The 24,942-nt window shown below is 44.0% G+C and overlaps 2 protein-coding genes across 3 annotated transcripts in view; both read right to left on the bottom strand.

The window, feature by feature from the left end:
* slc16a3a (solute carrier family 16 member 3a) overlaps positions 1–480 on the bottom strand; it is a 33,609-nt gene extending 33,129 nt beyond the window's left edge. Inside the window, exon 1 of the mRNA XM_041970764.1 lies at positions 347–480. The gene's annotated coding sequence lies outside the window, so the exon portion shown is untranslated. The remainder of the gene's footprint in view (positions 1–346) is intronic.
* Positions 481–9,198: 8,718 nt separating this feature from the next.
* igf2bp1 (insulin-like growth factor 2 mRNA binding protein 1) overlaps positions 9,199–24,942 on the bottom strand; it is a 52,964-nt gene continuing 37,220 nt past the window's right edge. Inside the window, exons 4-15 of one of the 2 annotated variants that reach the window (XM_041970727.1) lie at positions 24,071–24,122; positions 21,699–21,762; positions 20,633–20,926; positions 19,154–19,288; positions 18,958–19,080; positions 15,681–15,816; positions 15,028–15,150; positions 14,822–14,938; positions 14,668–14,742; positions 14,452–14,583; positions 14,238–14,351; positions 9,199–13,325 (exon numbers count right to left, since the gene is read on the bottom strand). In XM_041970727.1, coding sequence (XP_041826661.1) covers positions 13,170–13,325; positions 14,238–14,351; positions 14,452–14,583; positions 14,668–14,742; positions 14,822–14,938; positions 15,028–15,150; positions 15,681–15,816; positions 18,958–19,080; positions 19,154–19,288; positions 20,633–20,926; positions 21,699–21,762; positions 24,071–24,122 — 1,521 coding nt within the window. In that variant the 3' untranslated portion in view covers positions 9,199–13,169. The remainder of the gene's footprint in view (positions 13,326–14,237; positions 14,352–14,451; positions 14,584–14,667; positions 14,743–14,821; positions 14,939–15,027; positions 15,151–15,680; positions 15,817–18,957; positions 19,081–19,153; positions 19,289–20,632; positions 20,927–21,698; positions 21,763–24,070; positions 24,123–24,942) is intronic. The other variant, XM_041970735.1, reaches the window with a different exon arrangement.

The following is a 24,942-nucleotide window of genomic DNA, read 5'->3' as shown; positions in this document are numbered from 1 at the left end:
ATAATAAAAAAAATAATCTGAGGTTAATTAAGAAAATTAAGTTTATGATTATTTAATAAATTCATGTCAACTTGTTTTCAACCTTTTTCAGTTAAGGTTACACCATCGTCATCATCATCATCATCACCATCATCATCACCACACCCTCCACCCCCCGGAGCCCCCAGCTCTGTCCCGACCCTGTCATTAGTGTGCAGTATGGCAGAAGAAGTGACGCATCACGCGACGGAATCTCTGCATATAAAAATGAATGGTGTGTAATTTCCTGCTTCCCGGGAGAAAACATGAGGAATCTCGATCACGGCGGACGGAAACGTAAATAGTCACAAACTGTTGATCTTCTTACCGGCTGGTGAAGCAGAGCGCGCGGTCCCTCCTCCAGCCTCCTGCCTCAGCACCGAGTCGTGCTCCGGGACGCACGTCTGCCTGCAGACCGTCAGCGGGGCGCAGAGGCCCGGCCGCTGGGTCCTAGCGCCCTCCTCCTCCTCCTCCTCCTCCTCCTCCTCCTTCTACTCCTACTCCTCCTCCTCCTCCTCCTCCTCCTCCTCCTCCTACTCCTATTCCTACTCTTCCTCCATCATCATCATAATCATCATCACACCCAGCTGACAGCAAGGACACAACACTCTATTTTTAGTCTTCACTGGCCACAGCTGTGGCTGCAGAGGTGCTTTTCTCCTCCAGACTCTGAAAGAGCTGGACTGTAAAATACAACATAAACCTAATCTTCCATTTCCACCCGATTAAAGTTGACTTCTAAAGCAGGAAATGAGGAGGTTTGTGTCACCACATCACCTCTCAGACTTCCTCAGAACTCTGATGTAGTGCTGAGGATTTCCTGTCAGTCTCTCCTCATAGTGAAAATGGGCGACATTAACAGAAACATTCCCACAGCCTCATCATCCCAGCTACAAAGCTTCTGGACCACGCCCTTCACCTTCATCTTCAGTGTGAGGATGCAGAGACCAGACCTCTGCGTCCTGACTACATCCTCACTTCTACACAGCTGTCACTCAGCATCCTGCTGCTTCACCCTCCGTGGCTGGGCTTGACTTTATACACTAAGAAAGGAAATGATTGTGCTCCTCTCACCATCGCTGCTGTGACAACTGGGATCACATTGGAGAGACATGAGAAATAAAACATCTTTACCCACTTCTTCAGAAGGCTGATTTTTCCTGCCTCTTGGTTAAAATGACTAAACAAAATAAAAATAAGTACATCTTCGCGACTCCCAGGGCTGCGTGTATTCCTGGTCTCTGCAGGAAACTGAGACAGGTGAGAATCATGAGGAATCGTGTTGCTGTGTCAGACTAAACTCACCTGAATTCCCAGTCCCAGAAATAAGTAGAGTAGATTCAAAGACTTTTATTGTCCATTCACCACATGTCAGAACGTACAGAGGACAAGTAAAAAGAAGTAAGAGTGACACATGAAGTAAGATGATAATAAATAAAAATAAAGTGACAGCAAAAGACAGGTGTCAAGGGGTTATAAGTTATATCTGAAATTAAATGATTATTGAATGAGAATGTGGCTCTCTTCCTCTTCCTCTTCTTCTTCTTCTTCTTATCCTCTCCAGGAACAGTTTCTGTATGTTTTCAGGTAGTAAAATATTTCCTGCATTAACAGTGAAGGATTTACATGTGTTCTTACTCCAGGTTCCTGATTACAGTGTTGCACTAAGCATCACACACAACAAATAAAACATGAACTGTACCTTTAATGTTAGAGATGGAAGAAAACAGTTTATTGATGCTTTATTACAATGTTTTCTTCTGAAATTAATTTTCACACCAAAGTTATCTCGGTTTAATTCATCATCGTCCAATTATTATACAGCCTAAACAAACCTGCTGTAGGATCCACGCTGGTGAAGGAAAACATGTTGTCATGGCTGCTCACACATCTGTCCTTAGACTGATCCACACCTGGATCCTTCTCATCCAGCATCGTTGTGGGACGGAATCATGTCTTTTCTTTCAGAAAGGAGCTCCTGTGTTCCCTAAAGGGGACAATAAAGGAAGCATGGAGCTCCTTTAGGTCTGATTGTGGCTGCTTCCCAGATTCTTCTGGGTCATTTTCCTCAGTCAGGAAGGTTCCTGAGGAAAAGAGGACATATGACTGGACTTCTACACATCTGTCTGGTGGTTTCCTCCAAACCTTCCAGAGAGAATTAAGGATCAGAGATTCTTCATATCCACATCCAGTTCTTCCCAGAGGAAAGACTTCTGTCTGACCAAGGCCCCTCATCCGGATCCTGATGGTTTCACCTTTCTAGAGAACTGAAGTTATCTTCTCTTGGTATGTTGACCCGGTCCTGTCCTGCAGGTCTGTGGACGGTGACTTGGTTTTCTGTCTAGAACACATATTTCAACACTTTATTTTACTTTATTTTATTTTATTTTATTTTATTTTATTAGTTTTAAAAATGCAGTTCAGGAGCAAGGTGGCGCAGTTAACACACCTGCTGCTTATCAGCACACCTGCTTCCTGATGAGCTTCCTGATGTTTTGTTCCAGTTCTTATCGAGCTCTGATAGTTCTGCATCCTGAAAGCTTTGTTTGTTTGTTTGTTTACAGGTCGTTTTTGTCCGTCCGTGTGCAGCTGAAGGGAACTCTGAGCTCTTCTCATGTTACAGAAATCATCAGTATGAATAGTCAATGTTTCCATCAGCTGTGGGGGTTTGTTTCTCACACCACCTCAGCTTCATCAGCGCCTCCTCTTCCTCCTCCTGTTTGACCCAATGAGGAGAAAACTAAAGTTCCTCAGTGATCCGGTGGTGATCCTATGTGATCCGGTGGGGCTGCCAGCTGGAGGTGTCGTCCTCTGACTGATGGAGAGTTGATATTAACGGGATAAATAATGAAAGCTGCTGTGGGCTGAAGACGTCAGCAGTTCATCTCAGCCCTGACAGGAACATGTTTCTCACACAAACCCGTTTATGAAGCCATTTCTTCCTGATTCTTGTTTCAAAAACAAGTTTGGTCTGTTTTTGTCTTACTGAAGGCATGACTGCCTGTGATGTACAGAGCTGTGATCCAAGCATCCAGACTGTGGCTGCTCTTCATCCTGCACGTCCTCCATGTGGGAACATGACCTGTTACATAACCGTCCTCTCTGCTCCACAGCGCCCCCGTCTGGTTGCATCATCTCATCACTGCAGTGATGGAAACCAGCAGAAATAAAACATACTTACGTACATAGTTTCCAGTGAAACCCTGTGGAATAAATGTTTATTCTTAGCAGAGTAAAACCCAGATAATAATCTTCTCCTGGTTTCTTGTTGGTAAACACAGCTGGTGGTTTCTCTGCAGCAGCTCCTTGTTAATATGAATCCTCTGGATGGAGATCAGCTTGCAGGTCCAGCTTTGTTTTCATCTTGATGCTGATGTTGTCTGACACCCACCAGAAATTAGTGGACAGCTGCAGCAATAAACTGAGTAGTGGCATCATTTTAAATAATCCTACAGGAGGGGAAAGCATTGTAACATCAGCTGAGTTTTCAGGCTGCAGAGATTATTGCAGAGAACTGTGTCCTTTAGGTTCACTCCAGCCATAACAGTACCATCTTAAACTACGCACCATGAACTGAACGTGTGCTAAAAAGAAAAGCTAAATTAGAATCCACCTGTCCTGTCTCACAGTGCTCAGCACACAGAGGATCATATGAAATCAGATTAACAGTCAGCTCATATTTTCAATTAAATGTTAGAGTGTCTCAGTTTCACCATCCAATATGTTGTTTGTCTTCTACTGGGACAAAATATGACCTGAAAGATTCTGTTATTTACATTTAACAAAGAGTCCTGAGCCTGAGTTTCTCAGACTGAGGGCTGTAATGTAAAGACATAGCGGGATAATGAACTTCCCAACAAAACAGACATTACGTTTTACTGCACACTTGCACCTCCAAACACATCTCAATTATAAGAGATGGGTTTACAGATGCTTTTAAAAGGCATGGATGTGGGAGAGAGAGATGTTGCATGATGGTGCCATCTGGTGGACAATAGCAGCTCTGACATGGTGAAACATCATTGTCGTCATTCATTCACCAATATATATCCCCCCCCCCCCCCCCCCGAAACTTTTTAAATGAATCAAGAAACAGAATCAGTCACCGTTTAAACTCTGGCTTCGGTACTTTCAGGCCTTGTGCTCTTTGAGTCCACTAAGCTTGTTCAGACTCTGCATGTCAGCTTTTTAACCATGACACCATTTTTACTGTAAATTCAACATCTGTGACATGAGAAGTTTTCAACCGACTTGCACTGGATTTCAGTTCTGGTCTGGTCCAATCTGGTAAGTGTGAAAATAACAGAAAATATTGACTGTCATTTTTCCAATAAAAGTAACCGTAGTATTGTAATAAAAGTAAATGTAATCTCTAATGTGTCCAGGTTTTATCTGTCATGTTAAACTGTAACATTTCCTGGGGCCTCATTTATCAAGCTGACATAGGCACAGAAATTGGCATATGCCAAATATAGTCAGCTTTTTATAAAAGATTTAAAAAAACCAAACTTGGGAGAAAGTTCGTACCTCCACATAACTCTGACCCTGCCGTACGCACAAAATCTAGAAAATCAGGAAAAGGTCCAGAATAAAATCAAGGAAATGATGTGAAATGTGAGACATTTGTGCACAATCCACTATTACCTTTCACACCACATGTTATACATTAAAGCTGTTTACAGAAATGAATGAAGACGCATATTCAATATTAATACTCCTAAGAGCCACGCTCGGGAGAATCCGGATGTATCCATTTATAAATCATAATCAACTCTAAAGCTGGCGCACGTGAGGAAACACCTTCCAACGCCCACATGGTGGCTATAAATGGTCATGTGAACGCCTGTAATACATATTCATCATGTCATTTCCATGATGGCTCGGGAGGGAAAAAGAGGAGAAAAGTTGAATTTTTCAGGGTGTGAGACAGATCCTGATGGACCACGTTGAGAAACGTAAAAATGTTTAATTGGTGGGCACGGCGTGGGCATTACTGGTGTCAGAAAGGCAGAATAGTGGCAGCAGGAGGCAGATGCTGTCATCACAGTGTCAGAACACAAGACACACCAGAGGTGTTGGACTGTGTGGTTAGATATCTTAATCAGTAGATCATCCGTCTGCCATGCGGGAGATGGAAGTACGAATCCCACAGCGGTGAATCGCTTTGGAGAAAAGCGTCTGCTAAATGACAGTACTGCTGCCAGTAATTTGTTTTAAAATAAATATGTACAGATACATCTGAGATTGGTAGCAGTTTATTTAGTGTTAAATAATATTTCTTTCTAGTTGCTGGGTGTTCAAGCTGGGTGGGCGGTGCAGAGGGACACAATCACTGCTATTAACCAGGTCGACAAGGAGTTTCAGGAAATAAAGACGGTCTGGACAGAAATAAGGACAACAATTTAAAAAACATTGTGTAAGAATAAATAAATAAAGGAAATCCTCCTCTTGTGTGTTTCATTAGCGTAGCATCACTTCTAGACCTCCAGCCTCCAGTCTGGTCCCGCTCTGCTGGACTGAAGGACCAAAGCTACTTTCCACACTGACGGCTACATGCTAGCAGCAGACTGGCTCCTTATTTAGCTGCATGGATTTTATAACATGGACGTTTTGACAGAACATATTTATTTATTAATATAATCTCCCTTTTTCCTGAAAAACCTGTTGTTTTTTCCCCCGAGCGTGGCTCTTAGGAAAATTAATATGGAATGTGTCTTTATTCATTTCTGTAAACATAATATCTTATCTTAATATCTTACACGTGGTGTGAAAGGTAATAATGGACTCTTCACAAATGTCTCACATTTTATATCATTTCCTTGATTTTATTCTGGACCGTTGGTGTCGCAGTTTCCCGTTTTCCCAGATTTTGTGGCTGGGTCAGAGTTGCTGTGGAGGTAGGAACATTCTCCCACCAAGTTTGGTTTTTATAAATCACAGAAGTTTACTACATTTGGCTTACGTTGGTTTTTGTTCCTATGCAAGCTTGATAAATAAGGCCCCAGGTCAGGAGGAGAACTTGTTCCATTTTTTCCGTCTTTCGGGCTCCATAGATGTGACTTCTGATTGTACGATGAGCTGAGTCGGTTCCAGCCACCATGATCAAATGTTCCTGATGTTCTAAAATGATCATTAAATTCAAACATCTTGATAACGTACTTGTGCTTCTTTGTACTAGAACATTATTTCTAGGTTATTATGCTGTTATTTTACTGGTCCGGTCCAGCTGGAGACCAGATTGTTCTGGATCTGGAACCCGGACTAAACTGTAAACTATTCTAGATGGTTCTGAAAGTTCTCTTCTGACCTAGGAGACTGGTGAGGTTCTATCTCAGCATGTAAACGATCCAGGAACACTCAGGACCTTCCTGGAAGTTTCCTGGACAAAGAGGGAAGTAGAGAAGAATGGCTGAATGGGGGTTTAGCGATAAAACGACAGAGGATGGAGGGATGAAGCCGAGGTAATGAGACAAAGTGGTCAATGGGTGAAGCAGGTGAGAAGAGTGAGAAAAAAGTGAAATATCTATTTAAGTATTTAAATATTTCTAATATTCCCAGAATGAAAAGCATGGTGTCTCAGAGTGATGCAGGAAAACTAGTTCATGGATTTGTTCCTTTCGGACTGACGACTGCAATTCGTGATTATTGTTCTCCATCTGGTCCAAGATGCTGCAGCGAGGGTTCTGATGAGGATCATCATCAGAGATCATATTTCTCCAGTTTTATCTTCTCTTTACCGGCTTCCTGTTAAATCCAGAACAGAATCTTCTCCTCACATATAAAACTCTTACTGACCAAGATCCACTGAGTTCCAGGTGTTCCCATCGGAGCTTCACCCTGGCCGTTGGCCTCAGCCTGCAGGTTTACTGGTGGATCCTAGAGGCTCCAGAAGTGGGAGGGAGGCAGAACCTCCAGTTATCGGACCCTCTCTGTGGAACCAGCTCACAGTTTGGTTTTAATTGGACTATAATGAACTGGATTGAACTGGACTGCGTCAGTAAAGGTGTTAAATCCCAACAGACTGTACTTTTCTATAAATTTGTTTTGTTTTATCTCTTTACTGAGATTAGCTGTTTTTCTACTATATGTTTTTATTTTGCCCCAAACAAACAAAATAAGACTCAAAGCCGTGGGCATCTGTTATCTCATCTTTAATAACACATTCATATCTATGCTCTGTTTTTGTTTACAAGGAATTAAAACAAGTGTTGATGAGGACTAAAGGAGTCAGGCAGGCAGAGTGTGAAAGTCCATATATTGTAAAGACCAAACCACCACCAGGAGGAGGGAGGAAGACCTGCTTCAGTCTTATCGCTGCAGATCAAGATGAGCCGAGGTCTGATCGATGAAGAGGATCCTCCTTCCTCCTGCTGAAGCACAGTCAGCTAAAACAACAGGTCCTTTTTGCTTTTCAAAGAAATCATCACAAGTGAAATTAGATGATTGTTGGTGAAGCAGGTCCTCACAGGGCGCTCTAACTCATGAAGGCTTTCAACAGAGAAAGAAAATGCTAAATGCACCCAAACACAAGAGATACAATCTGCTGTCATAAAAAGGAGAGAAAATTAGGAGTCAACCAAGACGAAACATGGAGAAGATTCTCAAGTTAACAAGTACAGCTTTCATCAAATGAACAAGGAAGATGCTAACTGAAGAAAGAAATCTCATGTATGTTGGGCTTTTAAAGAAAAAATTAATAAGTGGTAAGTTTTTGGCTCCCCCCTCCCTCAATTATTCCACTTCATCATCAACTAAGAATGGAAAAAGTAATTAAAGTCTTTGGAAGAAGAAATTTTCCTTTAAACAGACTATCCGCTACAGTTTATTGAGACGCTGCTATCATGTTATTCATTTAACTAAAAATTCCTTTAGAGCAATTTCTGTCTTCATCTTTTTATTGGTGGGGTGGGGGGTGGGGGGATATTTATGTTCTTTTTTAAAACAGAAATGACTTTATCTAGTTTTGCTAAGAGGTAGATTTAAAAAAAAAAAACAATTACATGGTTTCCGATGTCGTCCCGGAGGTGAGTCACGGAAAAGGAGGGGGCACGTGGAGAGGGGGGGTTTCTGCGAACGGAAAACACTTGGATTTACGTAGGCGATCCAGATCGGAAACTGCAGCCCCTTGATCCCAGCTGGTCTCATCACGGCCGCCCTGCACCTAGATTGAGTTTCATGTCTTCTTTTTTTTCTTTTTGTCTTTTTTTAAGATCATTCATTTTTTTACAGTCCCATCTCTAAGCTGAAGAGGTACAATTTGAAAAAGTGAAAATAAATTAAAGAGTGGAGAAAAGTAGGTGTGAAATAGACCGAGTGTCCTTTCTTCTGTCTGAGGTCTAGTTTCTGACCTTCCAGCTGAGCTTGCTTTGAGGTAGCATTACTGGTTATGTGATAAGAGGTTTGCATGTTTTTTCTTTTTGTTGATTTTTAATTCACGGTTTGTGTCCCATCTACAGGGTTTTGTTTTATTATCGTCAAGCTCCTGAACTGCATTTAAACTGAGGGTCTGAAACATGACAGGAGTCTGCCGAAGTTCAGCTCCATAAAACCTGGATCCATGACCCAGGTCTGCTCTATACTTCAAAAAGGAACAATAACAGTGAAACCTGTGCTAATTTACTGCGTATCCTTCACAGCAGTGCTGAGCATGTCCGGAAGCATCATGCAGCGTGGGTAAGAGGTCACCCAGAAATGATCATCAGTCTGTGGAAACGTTTTCTACAGTTGTCCTCTAACACATGAAGCCCATGCTACAGATAAATGTTATGGAAAATGCTCAGCAATAATACGAAGTATGAGATTAACAAGCCAGATCAACGCGTTTGATCATTATGACTGTGGTTTGTGTTGCTGGTGTGAACTCGAGCTGATATGTGTCAGCCTGGAATAATACGGGACAGCGAGTTCACTCTGCAGCTAAGAAACGACCCAGATCTGAGTTCTGACGGCAGAGTTCTGCCAGTAGATCTGGGTTCTAACGGCAGAGTTCTGCCAGCAGATCTGGGTTCTAACGGCAGAGTTCTGCAGACAGATCTGGGTTCTAACGGCAGAGTTCTGCAGACAGATCTGGGTTCTAACGGCAGAATTCTGCCAGCAGATCTGGGTTCTAACGGCAGAGTTCTGCAGACAGATCTGGGTTCTAACGGCAGAGTTCTGCAGACAGATCTGGGTTCTAGATCTGGGTTCTAACGGCAGAGTTCTGCCAGCAGATCTGGGTTCTAACGGCAGAGTTCTGCAGACAGATCTGGGTTCTAACGGCAGAGTTCTGCAGACAGATCTGGGTTCTAACGGCAGAGTTCTGCAGACAGATCTGGGTTCTGACAGCAGAGTTCTGCCGGGTTCTTGTATTATTTCTGCTACATTCTCACAGAGCAGGAGCAGACCGTTTCAGGTCAACCCTAACATGTTATGTCTCTACTGTAGACAGAAAAGGGAGGAAGGGATGAGCCATGTAACCAGCTCCATCAGGTCTGGATCCCAGGTTACATGTTGAACATGGTTCTACTGCATTCTGGACTGTGGGTTTGGCACAGTTACCGAGATGTACTGAGCTACTGGTTAGTACGGCTTAATATTTAGTAGCCGTTATGTTTATAGATTTGTGCATTAAAAAGGAAATGAACGAAACATGATCAAATTCTACTATTTTCATTTTTCCAAAAGAGTGTCGGACTGTTCATCTTAAAAAAAAAGTTTAAGTAAGAAAATGAAAATGTCCTGAACAGAAGTGAGCAAAACAAACACGATGACCAGCGCAAGAGAGGGCGAGGGACCCCGACATTCCCGCCCGCCCAAAAAACTAAAGGAAATAAAAACTTCTCGCTCTTTTCTTTGAGTGCGGAAGGGTATGGAGAAAATCGAAAGGTTTAAATGGGGAACGGTACGAAAGGAGGTTTTTAATGTCACTTGATAACCAGCTTCTAAACACATTCTCTCATTCCTCTCGTCTTTCCCTCTCTTCCCCCTCTGACCTCCATTGTTTTCCTTTAAGATTTGCATCAGGTGTTCTCAGTTTGACGTTGTCGACATTTTGAATCAATTAGTGCAACAGTACGTCCCTAGATGTCACGTCCAAATAAAGCTTGCTGTATTTTTTAAAAAATTAAACAATGAACTGAAACAGAAGTCATGAATCGTAGCCGAGGCTGAATGATGAGTCTACGTAGTGCGTCTCGGTGGTTGCGAACAGAGCTCTATGGTTTGGATCGAGGTGGAAACCCAACACAGGACGACGTGTCCGGCTGTGGAATCAGCACCTCGGGGTAAAAATGGAAGCACAGACACGACAGCATAGATTTCTCCCTGTTTGTTGGTTAGCTTGTGGGCTAGCTGCTGTGTTGGCGAGCGCTGGTGGGAAAATATTCAGTTTTCTGGCACAATCCCTCTTTTCTCAACGTCTTTTGCTGTTCGAGTTTTTATAGTTTTTTTCTTCAAAAATAGAAAAGTATCATGATTAACACGTACAGGTTTGAATCTGCAGCAGTGTTGTTTTTTTGCTCCCATTTTTCTCTTAATTCTCTCCATCCTCCGCCATTCACGGATGGAGGGGCCATAGGTTCTTGTCCTACTTTTTTCTGCTTTTTTCAGCCAACCACATCCTCTTACAAAGACAAAAAAATAGAAAAAAAAAAAGGAAAAAAACAATAAACACATTTAAAATCGATAAACACAAACACACAAGTAGCCAACAGGGAGCGTTGGGGTGTCGTGGTCGGAGCACCGGGAATAAATATTCACATTCAGAGACGTCAGAGCTGTGTTCTCCTCCGTCTGCGGATGACCCACAACCAAACGAAGAGGACAAGTTCTCAGAGTCCAGGTGAGGACAGCCTGAAGATTCGCTTCAAAGCTCACGTCCTCTAAAAAGGACAAATGTCCCCTCATGTCTGCCACTAGATGGTAAACATCACAATAAGGCAGAGGAGAAGGGTCCATCAGGGCTCAGGGCAGAACCAAGGTAGGCCAGAGGACAGAGCAGAGGACAGGAGAGAGGACAGAGCACAGGACAAGCCAGTGGACAGAGCAGAGGGTAATCAGTTTGAGACATCTAGAGGATGTGTTTTCTGGATTGTCTGAATCTCATTTATGGGTGTGAAAAAAGAGCCTCAAAAACACTGATCTGTCACCTTGAGACCATCAGGACCCTTCTCCGGTGGACACCACTCCCCATTGTTTTCCATTTCACTCCACAGCTGCTGTAGTCATCTTCAGGAAGACAGAAAAGTAGGTTTCCTCCCTAAAAAGGCAAAATGACAGCAGCCCCTTCCTATCCACACCAGTACTTTATCTCTTCGCTTTAAAAAAAAGTGTTTCCTGAACTCATTCACCCATCAACAAACACACGTTAAAAAAAAAGAAGAAAAAATAACTAAAGCAACAAGTTAATACCTAAGAAAAAAAAAATATTTTTTTATAAAAAAATAAAAATATTCAGGACTATCAGCTCTTAATTTTCTTCTTATAAAACAGCAAGCAAAAAAAAGTTAGGAATACTGAGGTAACTTTACCCTGAGGTAGGTTTTTCTTTTCATTTCTTCTCTAATCTGTTCTAATCTTGGCAAAAGCGTCCATACTTTGACCCCGCCCCTCATTATCATATGCAGGCAGGGTCTGGAGGCTCCGCCCACAGGCCTTTGGCAGATTGGGAGAGAAAACCAGGAAGCTGCTCCCTTTCAGTCTGATTTTAACCACTGCTCACCTCAAGGCAAAGAGCTTTGGAAGACTTTGCTTTTATGGTTCCTGCGCTCTACTAAGACCAGTCTGACCATCGGAGGCATTTTCATTTAAAGAGCAGAGATAACTTGCAGCGATGGTCTGAGGCACTGAAGGAAAACTCATCCTGTTCAGGACTGGCCTTGGATATCCAGCGCTGGATCAATGCAACAATCAGAAGGTCTCAGACGCACCTCGTCTGTCTGTCACTGCAGGACTTTTTCATACAGGTGAAGCAAAACTTCACACTTGACTTGCTGCCTTCAAAACATTCACCTGAGGGGCCGGGCTAACTCACATATCATATATATATAATATATATAAAATATGCCATTTAAGGGGCGGGCCGCTAGCCAGCTAGCATAGCTACTGGCGGTTGTTGTGTGATCAGGCGTGTGAGCTGAGGCTCTGCAATAGAACTGCAGGATCAGCTGCAACCCCGCTCCCTTACTGTCTCTGGCTGCGCCTCACACCACTTGCCTCAGCGCCTCCCCCCTCATCTGCTCGTAGGCTACATAATGCTACACATCATAGACGAGGGGGGTCGGGGAGTTTACTTTAAAAGAGGCGGGGTGGTCAGATGCAGCGTTTCTTAAGATTTACATGAAGATGATATATTTACAACCTCATTTTCTTTTATCTTCTACCTATCTCTGTTATCCAGAGAAGTGTTAAAAGAGCAGTGTTAACATCTGCGGCCCCTCTTCTAGACTTTACGTTGGCTTGGAGGTGAAGGTGGGGGCTAGGTGAGCACCTGACCCGACCTGGTCTCCTGAGCCTCTGCAGCAGTTTCCCTGCTTCCTCTCCCGGATCCGCCTCACTGCATTCTATCAATAATAGCTCTGCATAAAACATTTCTATACATATATCTCTATGTTTAAAAAAACACCCTTAAAATATAGGGCTGACTGCAGATGGTTGGAGAGGTCTATCGAGGGCGAATGAAGGAGGACAAACGGGCCGCTGCTAGTGTGTCTCAGAGAAGACAGAATACTGAAGCCAAGCCTTCCCTCCATGGTGTGGACAGGTCGGTTTGGATGAGCGCAGCCTTATCGTTAAACTGCTGCAGGTTCTGTTGGACTCGCAGCAGAGGACGAGCTGGCTGCAGCCAGAACAAGGCACACTAGGAGGACACCACCCCTCTATTTCTATCCCTCGTTCCTGCATCCTTCCATCCCCACTCAGTCTCTCTTCTGGCCTGGCACCGGGTCTCTGTTTTCAAGTTTCTTTTTATCTTAATTAATTTCATCTTCTGATTTATTCATCTCGTCATATGTTTATCAGTGGCTATCGGGCGTACTTCCTCCCTCTGTAAATCTCTCCCTGTCTATCGCTGGGTCTGTGTGTCGCTCTTCTGTATTCGTCTATCTGTCTGTGCACGTGTCCGTCGGTCCGTCAGGCGGTAGGGGGCCACGGCATGTGAGGAGGGTGCAGGACCCTCACTTCCTGCGTGGCTGGTGGTCCTGAGACAGGCCCTGCGTAGGGCTGCCCATCTCTGTGAAGCCCTGAGGGTTGGGGCTGGGGCCCATGCCCAGCCCACCTTTCTGTGGCTGTTTGACCTGGGTCAGGATGTCTCGGATCTTCCTCTGAGCCAGCTGCAACACAGAGAACAGTTCCACAAATCCTGATTGACTGGTCCAGATTTCTGCTTGAAGACAGGAAGGTTAAAAACATGCTGGTGTGTTCAGGAACTAAAGGAAAATATAATCTGTGTTAGTGGTGGGCTCCTATGGTGCAGCATTTTCATAAACCACAGTTTTATTTTCAAAAAGATCTAGAATGGAGGAGGGAGATTTGTGACTTCTCAACCTCATGACCGGAGTCAGGCTCAGGACTGGAGCAGCGTGGATGGTTGTTCTGTCGGTGGGTTCGACGTGGATAATAAATCTACATCATTTAGTCAGCTTCAAAGTAAACTCGGGGAGTCAAAAATCCATCAATGATTTTATCATCATGAATACATTAGTGATCACTGATCCAACCGAATTGATCCAAACTGGAAATCTGGATCAATCGTGGCTCCAGGATTCAGCTATCAGATGTTCTTCAGAAAGAACATGTGGAATTGTTTCCATTTACTTCTTCATGTCTGATTGATTCTGTATACCAATGCCAACCTCTCGTTCTACATATCTGCCTATTGTCCATTTTCATCACAAATATTTGCTTATAACTTCTCAGGCAGGTTTGAGAAAATCCCCCAAAATACACCAAAAACAAAAAAAATGTAACATCTAGTTTGTTGGATTTCTGTGACCCAGGGGTTACTGCAGATTCTCTTTCTGCAGCTTGTTGCTCCACAACTGTATTATAATTTGCCCTTGCACATCAGCATTCCCCATTTCCCAACAAACCCATTTTTATTCTTTGGCTTTCAACCTCAGCAAGATTTAGTTTCTTTATTTTATCTGATTTGTTTTAATTGGCCTTCTTGTGTTTTTGGATTTTAGTTGCATGTAAAAGTTGTGTGTATGTAAAGCCGAACAGGTGAGGAAGAGGAGGCTCACTTGGCTGGCGTAGAAATGTCCGTTGATCTTAACGATGACCTGATCGTTTTCATCCGGAGTTTGTTCTCTGGGAACCACCACCTCAGCTGCAGTCAGGTTCTGCAGCTCGTTCACCTGCAGACACAGAAATCTGCTTGTTTAAGGAAGCACCAACAGTCTGGAGGAGGAGGAGGAGGAGGAAGCAATAGGACAGAATCAGGAGCTTATCACTTACCGTCTTGCCTCCTTTACCGATGACCCGCCCTGCAGCAGCAGCCGCCATCTTGATGTGAGTTTCCAGTTTGACCTCTTCTTTTGGACCGAAGAAGTTCTCCTCCTTCAGTTTACCGTAGATTCTGCCCTGAGCCTGGAGGTGTGAGAGGACAGAATGTTCCTGCAGTCTGATATTTATCTGGCAAGATGAAGGGTACTCATGTCAGTCAGCCTTCACCTTGAACTGAGCCTCAGGCGGTCCCGTCACAATCACCATCCTCATCTTAGAGTCTGGAGTCTCAGCTGGAGCGATCTGAGGACACAGAAACAATGACTCAGTGATCACTTTAAGGTCTTCAGATTAGACCTGATGGTTGTTCTGCTGAGCGGACCTTGATGGAGGCCCCAGCGAAGCGGCTCAGCTGTTTGATGTGCTGTCCTTTCTTTCCAATGATGGCCCCCACCGCCTGTGCTGGGATGTAAACGTGGACCGTCTCCTGCTCCGGGGCCTGGACACACACAAAGACCGCCTCATTAGACTGACCGCAGATCTGTGAGGGGACGTCCTGGAAACAGCAAAGTTACTGAGAAGTCTTACCCCGAAGCAGCCGTAGGGGGTGGCACCCACTGAGTTTCCAGGTGGAGGGGGGGGCAGGTTGGAGGAAGACGGGAAGAGACCCAGAGCACCCAGGTTGAGTCCAGGGATCAGGTGGGTCTGCTGCTGCAAAGAAGACCACCGTTATGAGCTGAAGACCACCTGTATGACCTGAAGACCACCACAATGAGACGAAGACCACCTGTAGGATCTAAAGACTACCAGTATGGGCTGAAGACTACCAGTATGAGATGACTGGACTCCATCCTCCACCACCTCCCTTTACTACCGAACAGAAGCTAAATGAAGACCAACCCTCCATCCTAAAAATCATCCAGATCAGACTGAAACCAGCTCTGTAGAAATAATACATATATTTTTGATTTCTTGAACAAATTCTCATCTCTTTCTTTTCTACTAGAATATTTTCTTTGTTGTTTAACGCGAGGGAAAGAGAACTAAATCGTGACTACAGATTACTACAGCAAGGGAACTAGATAAGCTCGGTTTTTTCAGTGACATGTGAAAATGCTGAGTTCATGTGAAGCAGCTCACCTCAGTGATGTTCTACACAGAAGAACCAACCAACCAAGAACCATTGCTGTTTTCATCCAGTGTGTCCTTGAGTGTGTGTGTGTGTGTGCGCGTGTACTTACGTTCATAGCTGCAATGTCGTTCTCGTAGGCCTCTCTGACTTTCTTCATGACCTCCACCTCAGCCTGACAGCAGGCTTCGATGGAGCCTTTGACAGTGATGGTTCTCTCTGGGTTATACAGTGTCAGGTCCTGGAGGCTGCGTGTTACACCAACAGAGAAACAATCATCTCATGTCTCAATGACTTTATTTCTCTGGTTGACCATCTGCTGTGGAGCATGATGAAAACTAGCAACTACACATCCATTACACCGTCAGGACAATTGAGATCAGTACCGGTGACGTCGACCCAGGATAAGCTGGCATGATAAACAGCATGACGGATCACACCGTGTCCTTATTTACTGAACATAAAACTGCCTCCATCCTTACTGCATTCAGGTGTGTGTTAACACGATGCCGAGGAGGAAAGTCATCAGCAATGATCTTAAAGAAGCAACTATTGCTTTACAGTATGTCTGGTTCAGCTTTTCTCAAGGGTGGGTTTTCCACAGTAAATTCAAGCTGATCGTGGAACTAATTTCATGTCCAGTCTGTTAAAACAGGTGTACCGGCTCCTGGGGATCAAGAGTTCAATGACGACTCCATACCATCCTCAGACTGATGGCCTTCCAGAGCGTTTTAACCAGACTCTGAAACAAATGTTACGCAAGTTTGTCAATGACACCAATACAGACTGGGATCAGTGGCTGCCCTACCTCCTCTTCGCATACAGAGAAGTACCCCAAGCTTTTTACTGGTTTTTCACCTTTCCAACTGTTGTATGGCCATGAAGTGAGGGGCCCCTTGTCTCTGCTGAGGGAGACTTGGGAGAGTGACAAAGAAAGCGCCGAAGCGGTTGTCTCTTATGTTGTTCAGATCCAGGAGCACCCGGAAAAGATGAAGGAGCTGGCCCAAGCTCATATGGCAGAGGCACAGCAGCACCAGAAGGTCTGGTATGGTCAGTCCACATGGCGGAGGTCTTTCAGTCCAGGCCAGAAAGTGCTGGTGCTCCTCCGGACCGATGACAGCAAGCTGCTAGAGAAGTGGCAGGGGCCATATGAGATTCAGCAGAAACTGGGGCAGACTACCTACCAAGTAGCCATTCCAGATCAGACCCGAATGGATGGAGAGACCAAAGAGTTCAGATGTTTTATTGATCCAGGATGTTCCAGAGGATGAGGAAGTGGATGAACAGTATTTACTGGCACCGACTCCTCAGGACCAGGACTTGTGTCTCATGTTAGGTCAGTTTGTTTCATTTGTTTGCTCGTTTTGTTTGAGTTATTTCTGCCACAAGTTGTTTAAGCAGATGTTCTGTTAGGTTGACCTCTTTTACGCCCGATTACTCATTTATTTAGTAAATTGTTTGGATTACTTTTTTTGGGTTAAAATAAAAACTTTAAACTGTGCCTGACCGTCCTTCGCTGCTTTGTCCAAAGAGCCAGACAGACTGGAGGGGGAGGAGGCCTCACTGTGGTCCAGTCAGAGTCCAGACCTCACATGCTACCCCCCCTGGGGGCGAGGGTTAGGAAGCATGATATTCCTTTTCACTGCTTTCCTGATGATGTGGAGGTTTACTTGCCAATTTTAAGGACCCTTCTAAGGAATCTCCTAATGCTGTGTTTAATTGCATGACAGATATTAAGACATGGATGGACTTAAAATTCTTAAGATTAAATGAAAACAAAACTGAGACTGCCTTCTTTGGTTGCCCAGACATGGTCCGTGACCTTGCCAGCTCTCTTGGCCCACTAGCACCGTAACACGAGCAGATAATGCCAGTGCTTTCCTCGCTTCATTGGCTGAACAGACTGGCCCCAGAATATTTATCTGATCTTGTTAAGGTAGGACCATGGTCCTCAGCCGGAAAAGGGTGGCGTGCCTTCTCTGGGTCGGGAATGAGGTCCTGCCCCAAGTGGAGGAGTTCACGTATCTTGGGGTCTTGTTCACGGGTGAGGGAAGGATGAGGGAAGGATGGAGAGGGAAATCGACAGGAGGATTGGTGCGGAGTCTGCAGTGATGCGGACTTTGCATTGGTCTGTCGTGGTGAAGAGGGAGTTGAGCCAAAAGGCAAAGCTCTCGATTTACCGGTCGATTTACGTTCCCACCCTCACCGATGGTCACGAGCTGTGGGTAGTGACCAAAAGAACAAGATCGCGAATACAAGCGGCCGAAATGAGTTTTCTCCGCAGAGTGGCCGGGCTCTCCCTTAGAGATAGGGTGAGAAGCTCGGTGATCCGGGAGGGGCTCAGAGTAGAGCCACTGCTCCTCTGCATCCAGAGGAGCCAGATGAGGTGGCTCGGGCATCTGGTCAGGATGCCTCCTGGACGCCTCCCTGGTGAGGTATTCCGGGCACATCCCACCAGAAAGAGGCCCCGGGGAAGACCCAGGACATGCTGGAGGGACTACATCTCTTGGCTGACCTGAGAACGCCTCGGGATCCCCCTGGATGAGCTGGTGAATGTGGCCGGGGAGAGGGAAGTCTGGGTTTCCCCGCTTAGAAAGCTGCCCCTACAACCCGACTCCGGATAAGCGGCAGACGATGGACGTATTGTTAAGGTGCATCAACTCTCCAAAGCCCTTAGGTCAGCTGACCAGATGGTCCTGGACGTTCCTCGATCCCTCATGAAAACCAGAGGAGATGGAGTCTTAGCAGTTGTGGCTCCCACACTGTGGAATGCATCTCTGTGCGGTCTGCAAATAGCGTCTTCATTTTTAAAATGCGTCTTAAGATCCACTTATACACCCTGGCCTTTGGCTGAGCAGCGTCACCTCTACTAGATTTTATTTATTTATTTTTTTTATATATTGCTTTTATTGTTTCCTACTGTTGATGACTGTTGTTACTGTGAAACACTTTGGTTGGCCACAGGCTTTTAAAAGTGCTTCATAAATGAAGTTGACTGACTGAGATGCTGTGGTGGGACCTTCAGATGCTGCAAACCTGAATGAACTGAAGCACCGATGGAAAGAAAGGTGGAATTCCTCCACATCCAACAGAGAGACTGATGATGTCATCCAGAAAACCATGACTGCAACTTCCTGCTGTGGGAGGAGCTTCTAGAAGCTGCTGGATCATCACTGTGATCACGACTTTTAGTTTCTGTTAATAAATAATGACTGATCTGTCATGATGATCCTCTGAGGTTGGAGGAAATGATTTTCAGCACCTGATGAGGACCAGGTGTTTGTTTTATGTCTTGATATGAAACCTTAGGAAGATTCTAGAAGGAAGAAACTGTAAAACAGAACAGATAACACACACACAATACAAGCATGAATGTGTGTGTCTCTTACGGGGAGATGGTTATCTTGGTGTCTGTGTCCTGCTCTACTTTCTTCAGGTTGCGTCCCTCCTTCCCGATGAGACGACCAACAAAGTTGTTGTGAGCCAGGATCTTCAGAGGAACCTCGTCAGCCCTGAGGAACACATCAGGTCTCATCACACAGTCTGAGTCAGGCTACCGGTCTGCTTTTTCTGACTTCAACCTACGTCTTGGTGTCTTTAGCCTCCTGTTGCATGATGTCCAGGATCATGCGGCAGGCGGCCGAGCAGCCCTCAGGAGTGGAGTGGATGCTGATGGGCTTCTCAGCAGCTCCTGCATTCTCCTTGCGATGTACATCAATCCTGCAGCAACATGTTTCCATCAGTTTACAAAGAGTGCAGGTGGAGCTGACCTCACTACGATAGCTTCCGTGCTAATATTTCACAGTATGGACCATATGGACCATTCTCACGTTTCGTCACTGATCACGTGTCTACAACGTTCTTGGGTGGCAAAAAGAAAGAAACAAAGCAGGCGTACTGCTACCAGCTCAAGGCTATAACTAGCATTTCACGTAAAAAAAATAAATAAAATCATAATGGTACATCCTGCTGTGCCTTTGGATGTTCCAGTCGACATCCCAAGAATGGGATTGTATTTTCAGGTTGCTCCTGACCCTGAATGACAGCTAAACGTGTTGCTGCCGTCAGACCAGATAACTGGAAACTGTCTAAGACTCTCAGCTGTGTAGCTCCGGAACCAGACACTTAACGTTAGTCTGTTAACGGACATGTAATTGTTGTTCATGTGTAACCGGGAGGACGATCAGATAAGAGGTTTATACGCAAGTCATGTTTTATGTGAAGCAACAAATGAACCAAACAATCTCCAGTTTCTCCCAGTGGAAATGCGACCACGGTGAAACTGGTTGGATGTTCCACTCATCAAGCCTCCACCGCGGTCGGTTTACCACGGTGACGGCAGGTTTGTGTTAATGAAAAGCTGGACATGGATTGTCCTTTGTGGTCTCGATAAACCAAACAATCTTTATACAGCAATGTTTCCTCCCAGTAATTGTTAGTAACGTTAACTCCCAAATATCTCACGTAACGGTATCTGCATCTGCTGGTTTCTACTCAGCTTTGACATGAAGAGGAAAGACTTTGTTTGGGGAACTTTCCACAGCTGAAGGTCTGATTCCCATCCTGCCACGAAGTATTTATAAGCCTCTAATCTGACTTTATGCTTTTAATTCTGCCCCTGTGAAGGGCAAATGTTCATTGACCATGTAGCTGTAAATGTCAAGCTAAGGTAAATCAGGTAGCACTGTCTTCGTCAGCTGGATGTTTAGGGTTTTTTTTAACCAGGAATTTGGAAAACCAGACGGATTTTCAGCACCAACAAGCTTGCGTTTTTCAAAATATCCTGTCTGACCACATCAGAGCTGAGCTGGTTTGGAAAGTGTTTAGTCCGCTAGCGACATCCCTGATGAGAAACAGCTAATAGTCCCTATAGCTGGAGCAGGTTCCAGCTAGCTTTTAGCCTCCCAACATGGCGGCATAAATGACCAATGTGACGTCACTGAGAACGGTCCTTACACACACATCTAGACTGACTGCAACAGAAGCAGGCCAAGTACCCTAAAGCCCCAGCTCTGACAGATGACGATACATCCTGCGGTAAATGAATCTGAGTGTGGGACCTACTTGCTCTGTGTCTGCTTGGTGATGTTTCGGATGGTGGCGCCCTCTTTGCCGATGATGGCTCCGACATACTGAGTGGGAACCAGCAATCTGAGTGGGATGTCGGCATGTGGAGCTTTGGTGAGCATTCCAGAGCTGGGGGACCCGCCGCGGAGTCCACCACGGGGCCCGTATCCAGGGCGCCGGCCGTTATCTGGCCCCCGCTGTCCTCCGTCCATTTCAGAGTTCTCATCAGGGATGTAAGAGACGCGAAGGGCGTTGTTTTCAAACTGGTACCCGTTCAGTTTCTGAATGGCTCTGTGTGCAGCAGCACAAGTTCAACATCAACAAACATTTAATCTCAGAGAAATAATTCTTTTAGTCCTCCAGGATTAATTTCTGATCAGGGGGATAATTACATGTTATGAACATGATCAACAATCCACCATCACCGCATCCCAGAACCGATGTTTCCACCGGTTTTCTGTATATTCAAATATTTAATGTCATAATGAATTTCCTGCAACCAAGAACAGCTTATGGTTGCCTGTTGTTTAAACTAATACTGAAGAATTTCTTTTAACTTTTCACTTATGCAGAACTTTTTCATTAAAACTGAGCTGAAATTAAAGCGTAGTTCTTGTAAATGACCACTAGATGGCAGACAGCAGAAAAATGGAAATTTCAACCATCTGAACAAACTAAACGAAACTGAATTTCCAGATAAACATTTTAAAACAGATCCAACAACACAGATAAAAAAGAACAACCAGAATTTAACAGACACAACACGTATCTGACGTATTGAAGTGTTTTGTTATAAAATTTTTTGTAACATATTTATTTCAGTTTATTTATAATGGAAAACCCCTTGAGATGTAACATCTCGTTTGCAAAGGGGACCAAAAAACAAAGACATAGCCATAACAAATGTATTGTAACAAACATACTGTATAACACTATATATAGAACAAAGACAGTCCATCATACAACGATTAGCACTTGCTTGCTTTCACAATCCACTTCTACAAAACCTATATATGAGGAAGATGAAGAGGAGAGCAGAAGAGGAGGAGACGGATGAACTTACTGCCTGGCTTGATCCCGGGATGCATACGTGACATTCACCACTGCTGTCTCACTATCCGTGTTAACTGAAGGCAAAATTGAGAAAAATAAGAAAAATGTGAACTCTGACAGAGACGGCAACACGTTCTGGATCTATAACATAATATTCATGTATCTGGCAGAGCTGGAACATAAATATACAGTGTGTGCAGAATAATTAGGCAAATGAGTATTTTGATCACATCATCCTCTTTATGCATGTTGTTCTACTCCAACCGGTACAGGCTTGAAAGCCTACTACCAATTAAGCATATCATCTCTCATGTGCATCTCTGTAATGAGAAGGGGTGTGGTCTAATGACATCAACACCCTATATCAGGTGTGCATAATTATTAGGCAACTTCCATTCCTTTGGCAAAATGGGTCAGAAGAGAGATTTGACGGACTCTGAAAAGTCAAAAATAGTGAGATGTCTTGCAGAGGGATGCAGCACTCTTAAAATTGCCAAGCTTTTGAGGCGTGATCATCAAACAATCAAGCGTTTCATTCAAAACAGTCAACAGGGTCGCAAGAAGCGTGTTGAAAAAACGAGACGCAAAATAACTGCCCATGAACTGAGGAAAATCAAGCGTGAAGCTGCCAAGATGCCATTGGCCACCAGTTTTGCCATATTTCAGAGCTGCAACATCACTGGAGTGCCAAGAAGCACAAGGTGTGCAGTACTCAGGGACATGGCCAAGGTAAGGAAGTCTGAAAAACGACCACCACTGAACAAGACACACAAGATAAAACGTCAAGACTGGGCCAAGAAATATCATAAGACTGATTTTTCTAAGGTTTTATGGACTGATGAAATGAGAGTGAGTCTTGATGGGCCAGATGGATGGGCCCGTGGCTGGATCAGTACAGGGCAGAGAGCTCCACTCCGACTCAGACGCCAGCAAGGTGGAGGTGGGATACTGGTATGGGCTGGTATCATCAAAGATGAGCTTGTGGGACCTTTTCGGGTTGAGGATGGAGTCAAGCTCAACTCCCAGTCCTACTGCCAGTTTCTGGAAGACACCTTCTTCAAGCAGTGGTACAGGAAGAAGTCAGCATCGTTCAAGAAAAACATGGTTTTCATGCAGGACAATGCTCCATCACACGCATCCAAGTACTCCACTGCGTGGCTGGCCAGAAAAGGTCTAAAAGAAGAAAAAATAATGACATGGCCTCCTTGTTCACCTGATCTTAACCCCATAGAGAACCTGTGGTCCCTCATCAAATGTGAGATCTACAGGGAGGGAAAACAGTACACCTCTCTGAACAGTGTCTGGGAGGCTGTGGTTGCTGCTGCACGCAATGTTGATCGTGAACAGATCAAGACACTGACAGAATCTATGGATGGCAGGCTTTTGAGTGACCTCACAAAGAAAGGTGGTTATATTGGTCACTGATTTGTTTTTGTTTTGTTTTTGAATGCCAGAAATATATATTTGTAAATTTTGAGTTGTCATATTGGTTTCCCTGGTGAAAATAAATAAGTGAAATGGGTATATATTTGGTTTTTGTTAAGTTGCCTAATAATTATGTACAGTAATAGTCACCTGCACACACAGATATAATCCTAAGATACTAAAACTAAAAAAGCCCCACTCCAACTTCCAAAAATATTCAACTTTGATATTTATGAGTCTTTTGTGTTCATTGCGAACATAGTTGTTGTTCTATAATAAAATTTAATCCTCAAAAATACAACTTGCCTAATAATTCTGCACACCCTGTATCAGATTATAGTTCAAACAAAGCTAACGCTTCAGTTTTATTCTGTTTATGTCCTCAGACAGAAACCTTTTCTCTAAAAACTGAGACAGCTACTTAAAAGGTAAATTAGTCAGTGAAGGTCACTGACTTGATGGTTAATAACAGATTTTTAACAAAGACACTGAAAATTTATGAAGTTCCAGTCGGAAATAATGAAATCTGATAAAAGCTGTTGCAGCATTTTCAACAATATTCTGAAATTAACTATTAGATGAAGAAAAGTTCCCATTATTTTTCCGTTTATTGTGGAAAATTCTGTCAAATCTGTTAGATTATTCATCAAATAAGTAAAGACCACGAACTGAATCCATGTTAAATGATGACTTCTTCTGTTTCAGGAAAAAAACAGCTTCCTGAGTTATTCTGGACCAGGATCTGTCACCCATTTAAACCCTGAATTTGCTTCAACTTTTCTTTTAAATGTTCTGATTTGTGGATCTAGAACATTTTAATCATTTTCTTGGAATCATGTGAGTATTTTATGTGATAGTTTGGTGGCTGTCTCCTGTTTGCTGGAATTTCGTGGACACCACCATGCTGGTCCAGCTCAGTTCACGTGGAAACAACAACGCAGCAGGTTGAAGTCTCACCTTGTTCACAGTTTTCAACGGTTCCACACTGCGCCAGCAGACCATCCAGCACCTGCAACACACACACACACACACACATACAGGTGCAGATTTTAGTCCGGTTTCCAAGGATGTCCACAGTGACATCACTTCTTGTCTTCATCACACAGCTTCAGATTCTTTTAACTCTTCAACCCGATCTAAAACTAAAAACCTGACCAACAGCTGATTTGGAGCAAAGTTTGGACCCTAATGTTCAGAAAATCAGATGGAAACTGGATTTTAGGTCAAACATTCATGTTTAGAGATGATTTAGTGACATCTGTGTTCATGGAAAAAAAAGATTTCTCCTCCATGTTATTGTCATTTCCACCAGACACAACATTTCTGACACTGAGGTCCCCAGATGTCCCTACACACCACAACCATGAACACATCTGTTCAGGAGGTTGTTCTGAAAACATGGACATGAAGGCGTTAAACAAAACCTGGAAATGACTTCACCAGCTTTAAAAGGCAAAATAATCAGGATTTGTTCATTCACTGCCGAGTTCATTTATACATAATCCAGAAATGTTCCGTTCTGGACAAACTGAGCTTTTATTGGATTAATTAACAGCAGGAATGATAAAAACAGAAAAAACAAACAAAAAATGACCTTTTAATGATTATCTATGCTTCATTTTAAAACTATCAGGTTTTTCTCTGACATCGCCCTCATGTGGACACAGCTGGTAGCACACACACACACACACACACAGAGCCACGCCCACACGTGTGTGTTTATTGTTTCTCTGGATACAGATGGGGTCTGTGAAATTTCAGACCTCATCAGTCACCTTGCATGGACACGTGTAAACATCCCATATTGTGCAGATCCAGACTTTCCTACA

This window comes from Melanotaenia boesemani, chromosome 2 (assembly GCF_017639745.1).
Source record: "Melanotaenia boesemani isolate fMelBoe1 chromosome 2, fMelBoe1.pri, whole genome shotgun sequence".
Classification (NCBI taxonomy): Eukaryota; Metazoa; Chordata; class Actinopteri; order Atheriniformes; family Melanotaeniidae; genus Melanotaenia; species Melanotaenia boesemani.
This window is presented reverse-complemented; position numbering and strand designations above follow the sequence as displayed.